Here is a 20,834-nt window from a genome sequence, read left to right on the forward strand (position 1 = left end):
AGCAATTAACTTTTATTTTTTTACTACGTTTACTATAAAGAATGTTATTTCTTATTTTAATTTTTTTGTTGTTTTCTATTTCACACGTTTTTTAATATGTCATTCAAAAAATTTTTTTATTTACAACACTTCTATTCTTCATATGATCCTGTCGCTAACATATGTATATTTATTAATAGCTCTATAGCTTTGGTAATATTATGGAAATTCGTACTAATTTCGGGTAGTTTTAAAATAGTCTGCAATTTTGGAAAGAATGCGAACTAAGTCACTAGCCGGTGTCCAGCAACTCGATTATTTTTGAATATCTTGGATGATATTTTTGCGTTTATACGGAGTATTTTTGTGTGCTTATTTAAACAGTAAAAAATATGGACTTGTAATGACTGAAATTGTTCTACTTTAACTTCATACTAAATTTTAAACTTTAAAGTGCTGCCACTTAAATCATAACGTGAATTTGAAGAAAGCAAAAAGTATTAAATTATTAATATGTGATTTCATACAAGTTCTGAGTTGTTCAAACTACATGATGTATAATAGGTCGATTTTTGCAATTTTAAAGCAAACGATGTATTGAACTTTTAACATAATTCTAGACCGTTTTCATAAATATACGTTTGCACCTAGTCGTTTTTTTATAACAGATGCGCTTATATCATTTAGCAACATTACAAAATAAACTGACTTTTTCATGCATGCCACGTTCATATATATAAAATACTCGATAAAATAACGAACTTCGTACCGCCATAGCTTAGCTTTGATGCACTACTTTATTTTGTATAGCTGACAGTTGTCCTATCTTAGGTATGAGTACCTATTCAATTTAAACTGGAATCTACTTGTATAATATTTTCCATATAAAAATGAATCACTTTTTCCCTGGTCTCGCCATAACTGAGAAGGACTTTACTAATTTCATAATTTTATTAAATAAAAAAAATATATATTTTTCCATAATAGTGTTTATTCCATAGGGTTTCATAATTCCACTTACATTTTTACAAATCGCTACCGAAGAACTTGGCATTTTGAAGTAAACACTGAGCTCAACAACACGCGCGCTCTAGAAAGCAACTAATAGATTTATTTGAATTGATGTTAGTTCTATTCTGTCTATACCCATCTCTGCTCTGAGGTTTATTCTAATGCTTTTTGATAAGCAATATTTTTAGTTTTATGTCTTATTAATATTACCGTCAAAGTCGGTACATTTAATTGTGGCGAGTCATTTTCAAAAATTAGTAAATTAGTGCGATAGAATTTAATTAAGTAACCACATTTCCGAACAAACGATGCTCTTTCAATATAGTCTATGGCTGTGAATGTCGATGACATTCGTTACGCGCGTTTTTTAAAATATGCAAAGTTAAATGTATTTTTTCAATCTATCTGAGACATATTCTTAATATTTTTTCCGTCAGAACCTTATACAGAGTATTGGAAACCTACAAAAAAAAATCAGCAAAATCGGTCTAGCCGTTCTCAAGTTATGGCGTGACAACGGGAAACGGGTTTCATTTTTATATATATAGAAGATATTCGTGTTAGAAAACAAGTATAGTTATTTTATTATTAATATTACATTCGTTAAATAAATACCTATATTATATATAAGAAGTCCCTCTGTGCCGTACTTCACTCATTTATAATAAAATTTTTGTATCAAATTGACAATATTTCATAAAAAAAGTAAAATAAACGTTTTTAAGCATTTGTACGTTTTTAACTAATTGTTCTCTATTAAGGATTTATATAATTTTGTAGAGCCTATCTTATATACATATGTATGTTACCAGCTGGTAGCACCTTCTCATCACAAATAAATTATTTTAACATCAGCATATAATAATTTCATTACACACCAGGCAGCAATGATAATGGATTTGCACCATCATTCATCGAAAAACCTCGAATCATACCAAACGATTCCGGAACTCTAATTACGATGAAATGCAGATGCAAAGCGAAACCTGAACCCACAGTTAGCTGGTATAGAGGTACACAATCGGTCAGTGAAGGTAAAAAAATAAAAATCAAGTCGACTCTGATTGCTGAAGACACCTTCGAACTGACTTTAGAGATCAAGGTAAAGTAAAATGTATTATTAAATATAAAAGTTTAAAAAAAAACTTAACTTTTCTACTATCCTACTGTCAGACAAAAGAAGAGTGCGAAAATCGAGAGAATCATTTATACAAAAAACGAATACCTAAATATTTTACACTTAAATTAGAAAAGCTAAAAGAAGAAGTGATTTGATTTAAAATTAGCCTCTTATGAGCATATATTAGTTATACATAATATATAAAATTTATAACATCTTATACATTTTTACACGGTTATCAAAATACTTTGTTTTCTTTTTCGCGTAGGATCCTGGTGCTGCTGACGGCGGCACTTACCGCTGTAATGTTCAAAATGAGTATGGAGAGTCTAACGCAAATCTCAATTTGAATATTGAAGCTGAACCAGAACCCGAAGGAGAAGGTCCCACATTTGTGGAGAAACCACGCATAATTTCCGAAAATAAAGGAAAACTTGTAATAATGGAATGTAAGGTTAAGGCTGATCCAAAGCCAGATATAATTTGGTACCGTAACGGTCAAATTATTCAAGAAAGTAGTAAAATAAAAATGTTTATGGAGCAACGTGGTGATCAATACTACATTAAGCTGGAACTTATTGATCCACAATTAGAAGATTCAGGTCTCTATAAATGCAATATCAAAAATGCACTAGGTGAACTAAATGCAAACCTGACGTTAAATATTGAAAGTAAGTTTCATTTACAATACGTATAAATATTTCTTTCACCAGCATACTGTATTAAGAACGCATTTTTATTAAATTATTTAATTTCGATTCTTACAGTAGTTCCTGTTATTAAAGACAAACCAAAAATTATTAAAATCATTAAAAAACGTACTGTAGTTATTGAATGTACAGTAGCGTCCAAATTTGAACCAAAATGTACTTGGTACAAAGAAGAAACGGCGGTGAGAGAGAGCCAACGCCACGTTTACCGCGTAGAACAAACAAAGGAGGGCGAGTTCGCCGTGAAATTGGAAATAAATGAAGTGATGGAAACTGACAAGGGCTCTTACAAACTAATAGCTAGCAATGAGAAAGGAGAGGCAATTTCACAAGTAGTTCAACTTGTAGATATTCCAGAAGAGGAGCGTAAATCTACTGTACCAGAGCTAGTTAAAACTCTTTCAGATCAGACTGTAGTTGAGTTGAAACCTTTCGAATTGCATGTCACATTGAAACAGAATGATCGTAAATGTAAAATTGAATGGTTTAAAGGAAGTATATTAGTCCGTGAAACGAAAGAAATTACAACCACATTTGATGGTACAAATGCACGACTAACATTCAGCACAGCACGCCAAGAGCATTCCAGCACTTACAGAGTGGTAGTCATCAATGAGACCGGCAAGGTAGAGTCAACTTGTAAGATCACTGTCGTAAAGAAGCTTGTTAAGAAAAAAGACACACAACAGGAAACTGAAGAGAAAATCAAGGTAATCAAATTTTTTGTAGTGAACCGAGAAGTCGGTACATATGGTATACTATATAGTTGTACAGGTATTTTAGACTATCTGAATATTTCAAGAACCTCTTTGACCATTTTGTTGATATTATATGGTAGAACGACTAATTTAAAAATAATTAGATCGTTTTTAATAATATAATTATAATAGTTATAAAGAATAGTAGTAACGTATAGAAAATGCTAATCTACAAATATTAACAAATGTATGTATTGTATATTCAGTGTGACCATTCAATATTGAAAAAATTCATATGTAACATATGAATTATCTCCCTTACCTAACATTAGGGGTATTCAGACCGAACATGTTAATCTGTTAATTCGTTACTTAATATTTTGTTAAAACACTTCACTGTGAACATACTTTTTGCTCTATCTAAGTAGTGCGGTATATTTTGTTCCAAAACGGCTGATTAAAATTTATTAAATACTTACTTTTGAAAAATTTGTCAAAAATTATTTTGAAGCGAGCAGAAAATGTATTTTTTTGCAATGAATTAAATGAACTTTTTAGGCAACGACGCAAAGCAAACAACTGATTTGATGTTACCAAGTAACGAAAAAATGATCAAACTTGCTCGGTAGAACCATAGTCCGTTAATTTTCCAAAACAAAAAATGCACGTAAAAAACTACCGAATACCGACTAACGAATCAACAAAGCTGGTCTGAATACCCCTATTACAACTTCTTTCTCTTTACACAATACCTAATATTTATCTACAACTCAGAAAGAGGAGGAAAAAGCTGACAAGCCAAATGAAAGAAAAGAAGAGAAGCAACAGGAAAATTTAAATATTGAAGAAGAAAAGAAGCAGAAAGAAATTGAAAAGAAGAAAATCGAAGAAGTGGTGAAGAATGATACCAAAAAAAATGCTTCAAAGGATGAGTCGAATACTGAAAACCAGAAGGAATTGGTTGAGCCGAAAAAGAAAATGTCAAAAGCAAATGAAAAAATTAAAAATATAAACGAATCACAAAAAGAACCGAAAGAAAAGCCAAATAAAATCGTTGAGAACCAAGAAAAAGATAAGAAACAAACAGAAGACGAAAAGCAGGTAAGGCATATTAAATTCCCTTACGTACCGATAATAACGACATGCTTGAGTTTTAGCTGCATTAACAAAGAAAAATTTTGCTTAAAGAGTTGCTTTTTAAATATTTTTCTATCAGCTACCTTTACAATTCAGACTGCAAAATACCGCTTTCGCCCCTAGAAGTCTTTTATATATGTACAAAGAAATCAACTATGCTTTTTCATCAAACTGAATTAATCGATAGTAATTTATGCTAACGTTCTGACAAACTATTTGAAAATACCACAGTCAAATATTGTTCTACATTGATAGAGTATTAAAATTATGTATACCAGGGGTGATCAAAAAATTTAACTCCGGAGCCACACGACAACAACATCACAAAAAACTACAACGACATAGTTCTGAGAAAGACAACAAATACTTCGACTCAAAACTATGATTCTACCGACTAACAACAAAGCGATGTTCGCTATAACTTTAAAATCAATTTATTTAATTCAAAGTAACAGTTATTATATAATAGCTGAACTTCGTACCGCCATAGCGTAGCTTTGATGCACTACTTTATTTTGTATAGCTGATAGTTGTCCTATCTTAGGTATTAGTACCTAATCAATTTAAACTGGAATGTATAATATCCTCCATATAAAAATGAATCCCTATTTCCCTGGTCTCACCATAACTGAGAACGACTTTACTAATTTCATAATTCATTAATATTGTGTAGTCATCAAAAAGCTGTGAACTTACCGTGATTAACAAACACTTATTAGCAAACAACAAACTTCTTAGTCTTTAAAACCAAACAAACTTTATCAAAAACTTAATAAAATTATTGTTAGCGCTATGTTAGGTTATGTGTGATTACCATCAGATTACTAAAAAGGTTATGCGAAGTTTGTATACTGCATTCTAAAATCTAACTCATAGTATACTTATTTTATTATTATTAAATACTTACATTAAAGTGAAATCATCACTGGAATTATTAATATTACCGTCAAAGTCGGCACATTTAATTGTGTCGAGTAATTTTCAAAAATTAGTAAATTAGTGCGATAGAATTTAATTAAGTAACCACATTTCCGAACAAACGATGCTCTTTCAATATAGTCTATGGCTGTGAATGACGATGACATTCGTTACGCGCGTTTTTTAAAATATGCAAAGTTAAATGTATTTTTTCAATCTTTCTGAGACATATTCTTAATATTTTTTCCGTAAGAACCTGATACAGAGTGTTAGAAACCTACAAAAAAAAATCAGCAAAATCGGTCTAGCCGTTCTCAAGTTATGGCGTGACAACGGGAAACGGGTTTCATTTTTATATATATAGATTAATTAATATTACTATTACAATTATCCTTTAGTGCTTTAGTTCATTACATAATTAATTTTTTTATTTATATAACAATAGACTTCTAAACAATTTAATCACAATTTTTTTTATAAAAAATTCTCTTTTCATAAACAATCGGCTCAATCTCAACAGGGACAACCTGAAATAACTTCTGTAAGGAAAATAGATCGCAAGGTAAGTTAGCAGAACAGCCATAACTAATACATCAAATTACCTATTGCAATGGAAAGTAAATCGCATACCTATCTTCTTTCAAGCGCGTGGAGCGGTGCATATTAATTACGGTGGTCGTTATTTCCCAAGTTGATCTTTTTTAGCAAAAGCCCCCTGAAGTCTCAGTTTTTGCCTTAAAAGCAAGTATCTAATGTAAACAAGCTCTTTATTTTAAATTTAGACCGAGTCTAAATTATATTTCTCTTTCCATGTATCTAACATGGGCTTTTTTTGCAATAAGCAAGTAAATCTACTACTTTGAAAAAGTGATGTTCTAATACAAAATATCTTATTAATTTTTGCATAAAAATATTCCTTTAAAAGTTATACGCAGTATAAGACATACATCAAATGTACTAAGCATTCACATAAGTGATTTATATGGTAGATTGTGTGTTGCTCATACGACATTTGATGCATAACTTAAACTGCTTTTAACTTTTAAAGGAATGTTTCTATGCAAAAAAACATACAAACGTTTTTATGGAGCGAAAAGTTTTGTATTATTGAAGATAAAAAAGTCATTGCAAAAGATTAAAAAATCCCATTAAAACTATGTGATAAAATGGTTAGAATTCAAAAAAAAGAGCTTGCTTGCGCTGGATTATTTTTCTTAGACCAAAACTGAGGGGGGTGTGCAAAAAAAATTAACTTGGGGAAATAAGGGACAACCTAATGTAAAAAAAGACCAAATTGATTATGCAGGTCTTGTGTGTTCATCGAAATTGACATATGAAAAAATAAATACGCGAAAATTTTTAAGCGACTACAACCAAAATATCTCCAACCTACCCTTAGCAAGTGATTCACGCTTTTGCAAGAAGTACAGCCTCTTAAAGTATTCACATAACTAATATAATTCGCTAAGCGTTAGTCTAAAGCGAATCGAACAAACTATACCAGATGCTTAACCAAACGGGCAGCACTTATGATGCAATCCTACGCTAACATGTTAATTGGCGCATGCACAATAGTGTTATGATTCTTCTTGGGGGAGAAATTATTTTTTTCGCGTTGGAAACCATTAATTTTGGTTTATAATTGATTTTAAGTCTTATGTTTTAAAAATACGAAATAAAAGAATCTTGTGATTTCGTTTGTCATTTGAATCATTCACAATAGTGAAAGTCAGCTAACATATTATACTTACAAACTTGGCAGCATTAAATATAGAGATTATTTCACTTTATTGAGGTATCCGCATACTCTTCTGCTTAAATTCAACTCGATAACTTTGTTGTTGCTTCATTATGTGAATTTTTTGGCAAGAGAGCAGAGAATTGACCAATCGGAAACAGCTAATATATATAATATTTATATATACATTATCTATTTTAAATTAATAATTTAGTATTAAAATAGCTAATAAATGCTTCTTAATTTTTGTATTGACAGTGATTTTTTTTTAAACCATATCCACATGTCAGGAAAATTTATGAATATTGCAAACGCGTGTGTGCCCTCTCGGTCTAATAATTAAATAATTTATAATTTGCTTTTTTAGTATCAAGCGACAATATAATGAAGGTAAATTACCTATGCAAACCTAGAAAATAGATGAAAATAAATTACAGAAAACCAATTCCAAAATTGTTTTTACAAAATAACTTAAAGGTACCACAGCAAATAGGTCGAAAAGTCTATAACTGGCATTCATTGAAGATTCTTTAGTTTCAAATAATTCTCAGGTGATACCTTTTCCTAGCATTAAGTCATCAGAACTCGATTATTGCCTGGAAATGATCATCTGTGTTTAACAAAGGTGCAAAGACATTTTCACCAACAAAATCAATGATTGGTTCTGAACTATATTCGGAAAAGCTTGGACTGAAATTGTACGAGTTGTTGTTTTATAACAATGTTGTTGTTTTATAACAATAAAATATGGTAGTCAATGGCGGATAAACTTCCGAAAATGCGACGTATATTTTCTGTAGCTTATGGTCGTTTGCTCATACTTAAACTGCTTTGGTGTAAATAATATTTGTGTATCTGTGTCTAACATCGCAACATATTTTAACAAAACAGGCCAGTATACAAGAAGAACGCAAATCAGAAGTTCGTAGGAAGTCTGTAATAAAAACACAGGAGACAACCGTAATAGATGGAGATAAAGTATCATCTCGACGTTCATCAGTTGAGGTATGTATATAAAATATTATTGTTTGTATTTTTTGTCGCGTAAATTGTAATTTAGCAAAGTGAGTTTCAAAAAAGGAATTGTAACAACAAATGATTGTATAGGTTTAGTTAATATTTCGATGATAGTTGCGTGCCTATTTATATAGCCATGCACATATTTTACTACTTTAATACTCTCAAACTAGTAAATGGACATCATGCGCAAAAATTAATTTAATCTTGAACGGCATTAAATATGAAATCTTAGTGCCCAAGCATGCGTTTCTATCTTCAAGAGAACAAATGCCCCATAAAATATTGCCAATATCAATGGTAATAAATTTAACAGTTGGTTGTCATTTTATAAGTCTTGCAGATGCGCTCTTTTTCTATAGAGAATTAAATATTATTCTGGGGATCGGCATTTCTTTTGTGTTTTACACAAAGATAATGAAAAATATAAATTTTTTTCCGCCATAAACAGTAAAATCAACAATATACTACTCATAACCTATTTTGTAAGTATATTTTGCCATTGTTTACACGTGGATATCCTTTTTTATTTTTCACTTCAGTTCAGTTTAGTTTCATACTACAAGTAGTTATGTAGTTCAAAAAATAGCCGAACACAATTTCAGTTCGTTTTTAGTTCAAAAGCTCTGTTCTAATAAAACAACTCATTAAATAATCGCTCTATGAATAATATATTGTAAATGGGGAAATGTAGATGTTTTTGGCTAGTTGTATATAATTGTATTATATGTAGGTGTATTATATGTTTTGTTTCTGCAGCAACATGAAGAGTCCAGCCGGGAATTGTGTAGATCGTCCATTATGGAAAAGACAGAACTTGAGGTAACTAGAAATTCATTGCGACTAAATTGTAGATTATTGTGCAAATTATTCCCTTATGTAGCATATAAACAAAAGTATTATCGTATAAAAATTATAATTTATACAAATATTGATTATAATTTAACGTTTGCATAATGCATGTATGATCCTTTTTCATCACCTTAGTAAAAATCCAAATCCTTTTCATATTTTCCACACATGTATGTAATTCTAAAAGAAACCTGAAAACAAGAAAATTGAGGCGAATAAAAATCCACAGCAAATAAAAGAGGAAATACCGAAACTTAAACCCGCTGAACAACGACAAATATCAAAGGTGAGAAATCTGCACTTTTTTTAAATGGTTTTTTATATGTCACTACATTAAGGTGTCCCAAAAAAATTTAAGTTTTTTTTTTAACGCATACATTCTTAATTTGTTTGAATCACGCTGAAACAATTGGAAACTAAGTTTGGTGTAGATTAAGATACGTGCCGATTTGCAGCGAAACTTATAAATACTTGCTTACTATAGCCGACACGGACGAACTATGGATTAATGGTGTTATAAATTGTGCTTTTTATACAATAAACACATAGTTTTCGTTCGACTACATGCCAATTTGAATTCCGCAGTTTTAAGAAAAATATATTTTTAATAGATGATGCAAAATATCAAATATGGGATAAAAACTTCATTCTTATAAACAAGCTTTAGTAGTGTTATCCTACAGCATTCTTCATGTGAATTGACTGTAAATAAAAGTGAAAATCTCAGTATTCACAGTGCGTTATACAATATATTGCTAATAACCTCGTATTACTAAAATCGTTTCCTAATAATGTAAAGAAACTTGTTAATTTATATCAAAAAATGCACAAAAACACTCAAGACAACAGTGACAAGAGTTTGTCAGGAACTTAGACAATTTGTTTTATATTGCTCATGCCCATACGCTTCAATTAATGAAGCATTTTTTGCAACGTCAACGTTATCCAAGTCGACTGGATCAGACCTCGCCTGAATTATTGAGAAAGAGAAACGGTGATATAAATATATCGCAGAGTCAACCCCATCGACATCATCATATAATCCTCTATAAGAAGACTCATCTGATTCGAACGCAGACATAATATCGTTGCAAGAAGATTGGCCAACTCAGGTCGAGGGCTCGCATCCCAAAAAAAAAACAAAAAAAACAAAAAAATCAATGCGCTGACACTTCATCCAAAATTAATAGCGGCGCTAGACACTAAATTATGATGGATACCGTATATGTTCTTGAAGATACTATTGAGGCACTTGGATACCATACTGATTAATTGCCCATAAGAAAGTCCTCAGTTCAAAGAATTCGTAACGCAAAACGCAATGAGCGTCTGGAATCCATTAAAATTGATTTTCAAAATAAGATGACAGAATTTTTGATTGTTCACTTTGATTGAAAATTATTGTCTGCTTGAGATGCTCGAAAATCAAAAGAAGAACTTCTTCAGGTAGTTAATTCATATAGAAATAAAGTACAATTGATAGGTGTGCTAAGATTAGAAATCTCATTAGAAAGGAAAACGGGCAAAGGCGGCTTGGATGGCTATCGAGAACTTATTGAGCTCTCTCAGTGATATTTTGGGTTAAGAGAAAAATCGAAAATTTAAAGGTCGGAATAAGGCACTGCTTGATATTTGCTTGTTCATCGTGACATCCTACATTAAGCCCTGGCTTCAATGTATTTTAGTTGTAAAAGCACCTTATCAGGATTTGTGTCTTTTAAAGTCAATGAAGTCTTATGAAAAAATTTATACGAAGGTCTCGGAGGATGCTTTACAGTAATTAAGCCACCATCTTTAGTATTTAACCAATAGGTAGACCAAGGAATTAAAAAAAAAATAGTTGAAAGTCTAAACAAAAAGAATCCGTCAACCCATGGTCTCTATGGCTAAATAAATATACCAAGAAAAAGTTGTCTGTGCTGAGGGCAGTCAACACTACTGATGAAAGAGCAGTCAAACTGATGCATAAATTTCATGGTTTCATTGCAGTTGAAGAGGAGCAAAAGTAATTCTCATTACGCTGCGTACAAGAATGTAATATGTTTTGGGTATATTAGTGTTTCATTAACTTGATAAATTTAAAAAGGGGGTCTGCGACCTAATTTTAAGGAAAATAAATCTTGGTTTTCCAATTAGAGTGATTGGTTTCTGAATTTAACATCGCTCAAATGGTCTCCACGACTTCTTTTGCAGGAACGAATTCGATGAACAAAATTATCGAATATTTTTTCCACTAAACCAAGTCGTATGTCATGAATAGCACGTTCAATATTAACTTCTTAAGCTTGAAGAGAGTCTGGTTCATATAAAGACCAATGACTTCAAATAACCCCACAAGAAGTTGTCTAATGATGTTAAATCACAACTTCTTGGAGGTCTTCAAATGCCACAATTTTTTGAAATTATCGAATCTCCATACTCTTCTCGCAATGATTGTGGAACGAAGCCCAGGTTCTTGTTGGAACCAGATGTTGCAAAGCTCAACTTCTTTCAATTACGATAAAAAGTTGGTTATCATCGACCCATACCGTTCTCCATTGACAGTAACGGTGTCAGCAGCTTCATTTTGAAAGAAGTACGGACCGATGATTCCACCAGACCAAAAACCAAACTAAATTGTCAAATAAGTTAAATGTAAGGGTTGTTCGTGAATAATTTGTGGATTTTCTTCGCACCAGAATCGACAGTTTTGTTTATTTACCGCACCACTCAGATGAAAGTGAGCCTCATCGGAGAAGATGATTTTCTTCGAAAAATCGTTATCGTTTTCAAGTTATTCCATGGCAAATTCACGACATTTACGGTGGTTCAAGTTCTTGAGTGAGAACAATTTTATCCGGCAGCATTTAAGCGAGCACAGCTGGATGATTATTACGACCATAAAATAGCAAAAGCGAACGAAAAGTTGCAATTGGAGAACGATTATTTTGATAATAAACATTACATTGATGTAAACATTACTGAATATAATAAAAACAAATGACAGATCATGACATATAAAAAATGATCGAAACGACACTTAAAAATCATATCATCCCTATCCCATTAGAAAAAAAACAAGATGACTACCTTGCGGAACACATGAAGAGACATGATTGGATCTGAAAGAGTATTATTAAATACCACTCGTTGTGTTCTATTATAAAGATAAAATTATATCCGTTGAAGATAGCTTGGCAGAGAGAGTCAAGTTAATGTACGAGAGTCGAGAGATTTTCTTTATTGAAAGCTTCAGTGTATATAACATCTGTACGCTTATGTTCCCTTAAACCTAATGATACATGGTTTACAAATTCAGTTAAATTTGTTAGGGTCGATTTGCCTTCACGAAATCCATGCTGGGAAGAAGAAATAGCGGAAGAAATCGAAAAAATTATATGGTCTGCGATGATAGCTTCAAAAAGTTCAGGTATAATTGATAGTTTTGCAATACCTATAGTTTTCAATGTATGACCTAAGTCCACTTTTATGCAAAGGGATTATAAATGATTGTTTCCATATCTAAGCAAATATAACTTTTCTAAGGGAGGAGTTAAATATCCTTGTCAAAGGCAAGTAGATACCATATATTTGGCACTATTTTTAAGGAAACATGAGAGCATCATACCTGGGCCATAATAAAAAAATTGTTTACCTCAATCAAATTAGGTAAGACGTCTTCTTCAGACATAATTGGAGCGTTAATTGAAGTATTCGGACAGAGCACGTGCAGATAGGAAAAAAATTAGTACAGTAGTTTGACTTAAAAATTCTGCAAACATAATGGAAATAATGTGATTGTCACTTGACATGATAGATTTGTATTTCATCGCAGGCGGAAATTTCCTGCGTTTTTAGTTAACGAAATCATAAAATAATTTTTGATTACGTACAATATTATTTTTTACCTTATTTAAGTAAATAGTATAATATTTTTTGTTAAGGTCTGCATACTGTCGACGCAATGCAGAATATTTAGAATATTCGAGAATCACGAGTTTGTACTTTTACTTTTATTAACAATTTCGATTGGAACATACTTTTCAAATATTGCATAATAGTTTTATTGACATGAATGCGAGACATCTAGAAGGCATATTTCTTAGTGAAAAGACTCTGCTTTTTCTACCACTCCTTGTTCCAACAAAATTCTGTACTATTCACCCATAATAATAGAAACAAGATTGCCCCATCATTACGTATGTAATGAATTTTAGAATAGTAAGTAAAAACTTAGTGTAATCTCTATCATTCACCAATGATCCAAACCATCACGCGAAATGGTTAACGCATCGCATATATAAGGGCTGCTCATTCGATTAAGCAGGGCTTTTATTGCATTTCTTGTAGTTCAAGACAGGTCAAACTTCTAAAACTTTGAAAAAGGGACCTCAAACCTATCAGTCTCAGCTTATATTTTCGATTTAACATTTATTATTAACTTTCATTTTCTTATTACTAATAAATTTCTAACAACTCAAAAATGTTTTTGTATTATCATATGAAGTTTCCTTCCTTGTCGTGTTTTATTGTTTTTGTTCACTTTGCATTTCATTCAATATCAGCTAAAACAAGAAGAAAAGACTGTAGTAGAAGAGTTGCCAAAATTACGAAAAACTTCTATTGCTACACTTAAAGAAGACCCTCAGCCAGAACCGCCCAAGCCTAAAGCCAAGGCTAAGGTCAAAGCTAAGCCGAAATATGAAGAATTACCAGAAATACCGGACTATGAAAGGCCTGTTCTAGAAAAATATGAAAAATCTGAATTCGCGGCAAGTGACTTTAGTCGTGAACTTGATATACCCACAAAAATGGAAAAACCAGTATTAGATTCTGAGAAAAAAGAACCAGAGAAAGCTATTCTAAAAAACGGACCACCAAAGGTACGAAATGGCACACATTTTGCATAAATTGTTTAAATAATATAACTAACATTATAATACTCATCAGTAGTAAATTGGCAAATGACCATGAATGAGCATGAAATCGTGGTAATAAGTAAAATCTCATTTGTTATTCCTATGTATCATTAAATTTTTAATGCTGTATGTGTGTATTTCCTCATGTTTGCAGAAAGAAAAGGCCGACCAAGTGCTAGCTGAAGAGCCCACAGGCTTCAAAGTAGGTAAAGGAAAGATTCCAGAAGATACCACTGAAGTTGATTCAGCAAGTTTGCGTCCCGTGATTATTGAGCCAGAGGTACGTCATGTATGAAGTAAAAGTGTATTTTATTTTATTATGTACAACTATACGACATTCAGTGGCGGATCCAAAATTTCTTTCTGGGGGAGCTTTATTTTTCCTTCCAACATACTTTTAATATTAATGTTACTTCGTGAATTCTTTTGAATTTAAAATTAAAATCTCCGATTTTCGTGGATGTCAAAAACGCTCCCCCCTCCGTAGATCCGTCATTGACCACATTGTATTCCGTGAATTGCTGTATACACCAGCATCCTGCATAAATACAAAATACACTTTTCAAATTTCTTTCATGTATTAATATTGTATTTCCTGACGTCCAAACCATTTCTAACTTAACTCATATGGAAACACAACACCCTCCTTCTCATTCAAACTAATCAGGCAAAAACACCATCTGAACTTGCTGCTCCTGTTGAGGTAAGTTAATCTGCCATTCCTTGATTTGTAATTACATGTATGTTACATGTATTTTTATTTAATCTATTGTGTCTCTATGTGTATATATATATTTAACTTCTGTCACTTGTCTCAGGGAGAAAGTAAGAAAACCTATATCATCTGACCATATAAAAAAGTTCTCTCGATCAATATATAATATGTATGCAGATGTAAGAAACTGTGCTCAATTTGTATGTCAAATGGTTTTGATTGTCAAGTTTTAAAAGAAACTTGTGACGTTAAAAAATTATAGCAAACAATATATTTATGCATTTGATTTAAATTAAAAAATGCCGGGTTATTTACACCATTTATAACTCAAAAATGGATCGTTTTCGAAAGAGAATTTCAGGTAGGCCAGTTTTTAGGTATGCTATCTCTCTCACTCTCCCGGACGTCATACGGTCTATCTGGCTGGTAGAGTGAGAGAGTTGGCATATCTAAGCCCTGGCCTGTATGAAATTCTTGTTTTTTCGTTGTTGCTGGTTCCCGTACTATTACTCATTTACTGAATTCGTCTTTTGTAATCATTTGGTTATCGTTACTCAAATGGAAACTTAATGACTACAAATCTTTGATTGCAATTATTTTCTTACTAAGAGACTGTATGGGCGACCGATTGTTTAGTGTTATGCTTCAAACAGTCACTGACATTTCTCCCTTCCATACTTACCGCCCGTATCAAACAAAATGCCCGTAGTTGCAACGCGGAAATCAGTTGTTCTCTTTTGCTTTCATGTCACCAATGTTGCCATTGTTCTATTTGTAAACACGAGTTTTCACACATTTAGCTTTTTAGTTATATTTTTTCATAATGTAAAAGCTCAAAACTAAAATCCAACTATTCAAAAAAAATTCGTGCGGTTTTCTAAGAGAGGGCTCTACTAGTATTATCTCGCGTCGTATTCATCTGTGGCTATATTCATTTCAAAGGTACTGCCATTTCGCGTCGTTTTCAGTAGATATAAATTGTTTGAGCGTGAACAACAATTTGTTTCATTCATTTGAAAATGTCGAAATTTGTACCAGATAAAGTGTTTTTGAGGGGAGTTCTTCTTCATTATTTTAACATGAAGAAAAGTGCTGCCGAAAGCCATCGTATTTTACTGGACGTTTATGGTGACCATGCTTTAGCCGAACGAACGTGCCAAAAGTGGTTTGCACGGTTTAAAAGTGGCAATTTCGACTTAGACGACGGAGAACGACCCGGACAGGCAAACAAACTTCAAGACGAAGAATTGGAGACATTGCTCGACGCAGATGCATGCCAGACCCAAGAAGAACTTGCAAAAGTAAAAAATTATTAATTTTTTCACAATAAAGTCTTAATTTTCGTAAAAAAACCGCACGAATTAATGCATACACCCTACCTATTTTAAAATATATAAATGTATTCGACTGTGATTTTGACTCGTTTCTACGGGAAGTATCCAATTTTCACGGATATCCTACCATAGATCTGCGAAGTGGACGGTAGAAGCGGTGGTGAGTGTTCATTTACATTGCGCTCTCATATGATAGGTCGTATCAGCTGATTCGGTAGACGATTTTGCGTCCATGACTGTTTGAACTTTATGATATGTATGCTTTCATAATGTTATTTTGAAGTGATATAATTTAAAGCGCGACACATAACATAAAGTGCGGAAATTTATTAACAGCTTCAGAAAAAATTATGCTATTTTTGTACGAATAATTTTATTTTGTAGATAATTGATTCTATTTTTATTTAATATTTAAAAATATATATTTACGAAATTCGGAATTTGAAAAACAAACCTAAAATTAAACTTTCTGATTATATCTTTATCTATTAGTTCATTCTTTTTAGAAGCGGAAACTGAAGTTTCTTTTGCAGACCGCAGATTATCACACGTCAGAAATATAATTGCATTTGGTACCACTCCGCAAATGCATACAATTTTTCTTTGAGTAACCACCAACAATATATAAAGCTGGGGCTTCCTCTGTTTTGTTGGTATTTAATAGGTTAGTGATGGATATCTGATTGATTTGGTGACTTTATTTTATTGAACGAAGTGCCATTGGAGTTCAATCGATATCATCTAAAAAGCACTTCACTTACCTTAGTTGTACAATCTAGTACTGACCGCAGATCTTCGCAGGCATCGGAAATTTCGTTATTTGTTTTTTTCCTAGAAAATCTGTAAAGTTAGGTTTGAGTCATCCAGCACTTTGAGTCAAAGTCCATTAATATAAGCTCATCATCAAGCCATTCTTTGTTACTTGCTTTGAAATTCTTACGAGTTCGATGATTTTTTCTCCATTCCAACCACAGTTTTTAGAAAAAAATTTATTTTCACAAACATGTTAGCGCATTCATTGTAATCATAATTAATTTTGTTAATAACATTGTTGTATATGAATAAAATGTTCTGATATAAACCATATTCCAGAGAGGGCGTTCTGTATCTACAGGAAGAAAAGAAATTGTTAGAAGGGTCATGGTCTGGGCTATAAGGCGAATGAGGTAAAACCTATTGTCCAAATAGGTATTAACCCGTCGTGCAGCATGAGGCCGAGCGTTGTCATAATGGAAAATTGTTGCCTTATGTCTGGTCGCAAATTCCGGTTGTCGGTAGCGTTCCCTATTAATGGTTTCACACGGCTTTAGAAGCACGGCACAGCACGCCCTTCTGATCCCACCAACTACTGAACATTACCTGGGCGTCATGATACTATAATTAGACATTGACAAATTAAAAAAAAAACACGTTGATACCGAACCTCAAAAAACATTCTACGAATGATTAGTTTCTTAGTAAACATTGTTATCTCTTAGAAGCTCTATAAATAATACTGTGTTTTGGAACAAAACACAATCACAATCGCATGTCGCAAATACTTTCTTTTTTAATTAATTACTTTCTTCTTTGAATAATAAGCAAAAGTTGAACTGCAATACAATAAAAAAAATGTTATGCAAATTTCAATTCAATTGGCGGGAAAACTGTTAGCAGTAGCTCATGTTGAAGCTTTACGATCTAGGCAAATATTCATGATAATCACGCTAAGATTAAATTTGAGTTGTTCGCTATTAAATCAGCTGTTTCTCCCACTGTGCATCATTTCGAACTAATAAAACGCTTATGTTAGTAAACCAGCACTTCTTAAACTTTGCCAAAGAACTGTGACTAATGGTAGCTGGTTGCTAGTTTTTGGTGGAAGTATTGCTCGGCCGCAAAGCCAATTGCTTTCGATCAGATTGAATCAAAAATAGTTCAACTTATATTAGTCCCGTTATAGTTGTTAAGGTAAAACAATTTTTTTTAGGGTTGTGAAAGAATAGTCTACTACTATGTTTTGAACATATTCTTTTGTGTAATGCAGGGTAATAAATATCTTAAGGAGCTCATTCAGCAACGTCGACGTTCTTCAGTTAAAAATCTTATGACCAAAGAACCCATTGAAAACTTTTTGGGAGTAGTTTTAAAACCCGTAGCAAAAGATCCAAGAGATGAAGAAGTTCCACAGCAAGCCCAACAGATGTTAAAGGTAACTGAACAATGAAATGAAGCTCTCTTTTTCGTTTCCTCTCGCTCTAATTGTTCTGTTAAATTTCTTGAGCAGCGTCGTCGTCTCTTTATTATTTTTTATCTATAACCGAAAGCCTCATAATTCACTGACCGGTACTAAAAAGTTTACACCATTTTATTTCCTTGTAGGTGATAATTTCTCTATTTTGCATAATTTATTAAAAAAACTATTTGATTTTTCTTGCTCACTTTTTAGCAATACTTTATTTTCTCTTTATGCTTTTTAGCCTCAATAATTGTAGATAGATAATCTCCAAAAGCCATTCATTATTTTATAAATTGCTGTTTTCTTGACAATATCTGCTCTCTCTTTCTCTCTCCCTCTCTCTTTCTTGACAATATGTCCCTCTCTTTGTATGAAATTAAAATGTCTTTTATGGTTTTCAATAATATATTATATATGTATGTATATGATTTTATACACCAATGCTTTTTAAGGAAACAATGAAAAAAGGTAAACTCACGGTAGGATCCGAGAAAGTGAAAGTTCAGGTTTTGAAAAAACCTGAAGGTTTACCAACAATCTTGGACAACTATGAAGGTCCCGAAATAGAAATATATGCAAAAACTGAATTTGAAAAGAAAGTAAACGCTAAAAGTAAATCACAATTAACGGCTAAAAAGGTTATATCTCAAGACCAATCGCCTGCAGAAGTTTCGACAAAGGTAAGCTTTGTTTATTTATGCATTCAATTTTCGCACCAAACATTATTATAAAATGAGAAAAGGCTTAGTTATAAAAGCTTGCTTGCACTGAGAAGATGAATGTTTAATCCTAAGAAAAATTTTGTTAGTATTTAATAAATTGATTTCCATATAACAAAAACAATGCTCAATATAATAAAACCAAAGCATAGAGTACGCGTGGTGTAAAAACAATACTATCGAATGTATTCACTTTTAAGATAAGTAATATGCGTAAATGTTATATCATACTCTCTGCTGTTTCATACATACCGCACTTATTGCCCGATTATAGCAATGTTGGTACAATTGTCACATTTTCAGAAGTTTACATATTTTTTTAGTAAATATTCGAAAATTGTTTTCATATAAAAGATGTATGCGTACTTTTATACAAAAAAACATTGAAACGCATACTTCTTTTATGAATATTTTTCGATTAGCTGTGGCGAGTAAATGTTATAAATATCTGAAAATGTAGTTCAAGAAAGCTTGATTTATAAATTTAATGAAGTACGAAAATATTTCCAACCAACCGGACAGAGTTTCTATTGCCATACTGGCAAAGTAGGGAATCACAAACATTATTATGTTCCGCCAGACTATGCTTTAACAATGCTGTATGGTATGCTCCATATAAAAGCACACTCTCCCTTAATCTTTGAGTTCAAAGTAGCGTGACTAATCCATATTGAATTCAATGTCTACGATATGCTCCGAAAAACGAAAGAACCGAAGGGCTAACATTATTTATGAAATACATTTATTTACAAACCAACTTGTTATCATCTATGTTGAGACCATATAGTATTTACATATTTAAGAATTTTTATTAATATTTATTAACAATGCAACTTCTTATAAAATATATTTACATTAATGTTCTATTAAGAACCTTCAGGTTCACTAACTTGTAATTTTATTTTCCGTGCGTGCGATAAATTGCGTGAATATTGAGGTATGTTTTTTAAACTTGGTATACGTATTTCTCAGCGCTCTGAAGAGGTTGAAAATTGGATAATTGCCAATCCCACAAAATAGGGTAATATTGCTATGACGGGAGCACAAATTAAACTACAATTTAATACAAAGGATCTCAGTAAGGAGGAACATCTGCAAGTGAATGTTGGGCCCCCCTCTAATAGAAATATATCACATATATATAATATATCAGTAGAGATATAATATATCAACCGAACTTAGTGGAAACATTTATTTCTTCAATTCTTAGTGCAATATGAAAATGAGCGAAATTGGATAATAATCACCCCCACGACTTATCCAATGTTATGTTGATCTAATTATTACATTTAGTTTTAAAGAAAAGATGATACGGTAGGGCTGCAGAATAATTGGTAATAGTACTGCTCACTTTCAGAAACTCCAATTGACCAATTTGGACTAGAACCACTAGAAAATATCATACTAAAAATGAATAAAATGGATTCTGTACTTCCTCAAGCCCCTATTAAATATTTAGGGATTGATCCGCTTGTCTTTACAATTCATTTAGATTATCATTATGTATATCATTTGGTGGTGAAAATTACAGATATCGCTATGTACTTTCAAGCTGCACTAATATGATGAATATATAATATTATATAATTTTAGGTAATTAGGGTTTCGTGTTAGCATTTAAGCTAGATATAAATCTTAAAGTTTGATGAGCAATTATGATGAGATATTATATAATGCAAATTATGACGTTATTATAATAATTACTTTGAATTACTTTGCATATTTGTTTAATTTTATTGGGATATTACTTGTTATTTCAGTTGTTTTGGT

The 20,834-nt window shown here is 32.0% G+C and overlaps 1 protein-coding gene across 32 annotated transcripts in view; it reads left to right on the top strand.

The window, feature by feature from the left end:
• Positions 1-20,834, top strand: part of bt (projectin protein bent) — a 110,495-nt gene that overhangs the window by 16,720 nt on the left and 72,941 nt on the right. For 20 of the 32 annotated variants that reach the window (XM_070112640.1, XM_070112662.1, XM_070112637.1 and 17 more), the window contains 13 exons: positions 1,872-2,092; positions 2,379-2,781; positions 2,878-3,530; positions 4,293-4,619; positions 6,094-6,135; positions 8,203-8,316; positions 9,088-9,150; positions 9,368-9,466; positions 13,725-14,042; positions 14,233-14,358; positions 14,746-14,781; positions 18,154-18,318; positions 18,798-19,025. In XM_070112640.1, the coding sequence (XP_069968741.1) occupies positions 1,872-2,092; positions 2,379-2,781; positions 2,878-3,530; positions 4,293-4,619; positions 6,094-6,135; positions 8,203-8,316; positions 9,088-9,150; positions 9,368-9,466; positions 13,725-14,042; positions 14,233-14,358; positions 14,746-14,781; positions 18,154-18,318; positions 18,798-19,025 (2,795 nt within the window). The remainder of the gene's footprint in view (positions 1-1,871; positions 2,093-2,378; positions 2,782-2,877; positions 3,531-4,292; positions 4,620-6,093; positions 6,136-8,202; positions 8,317-9,087; positions 9,151-9,367; positions 9,467-13,724; positions 14,043-14,232; positions 14,359-14,745; positions 14,782-18,153; positions 18,319-18,797; positions 19,026-20,834) is intronic. The other 12 variants (XM_070112658.1, XM_070112659.1, XM_070112663.1 and 9 more) reach the window with 10 other exon arrangements.

Source organism: Bactrocera oleae, chromosome X (genome assembly GCF_042242935.1).
Source record: "Bactrocera oleae isolate idBacOlea1 chromosome X, idBacOlea1, whole genome shotgun sequence".
NCBI classification, from domain to species: Eukaryota; Metazoa; Arthropoda; class Insecta; order Diptera; family Tephritidae; genus Bactrocera; species Bactrocera oleae.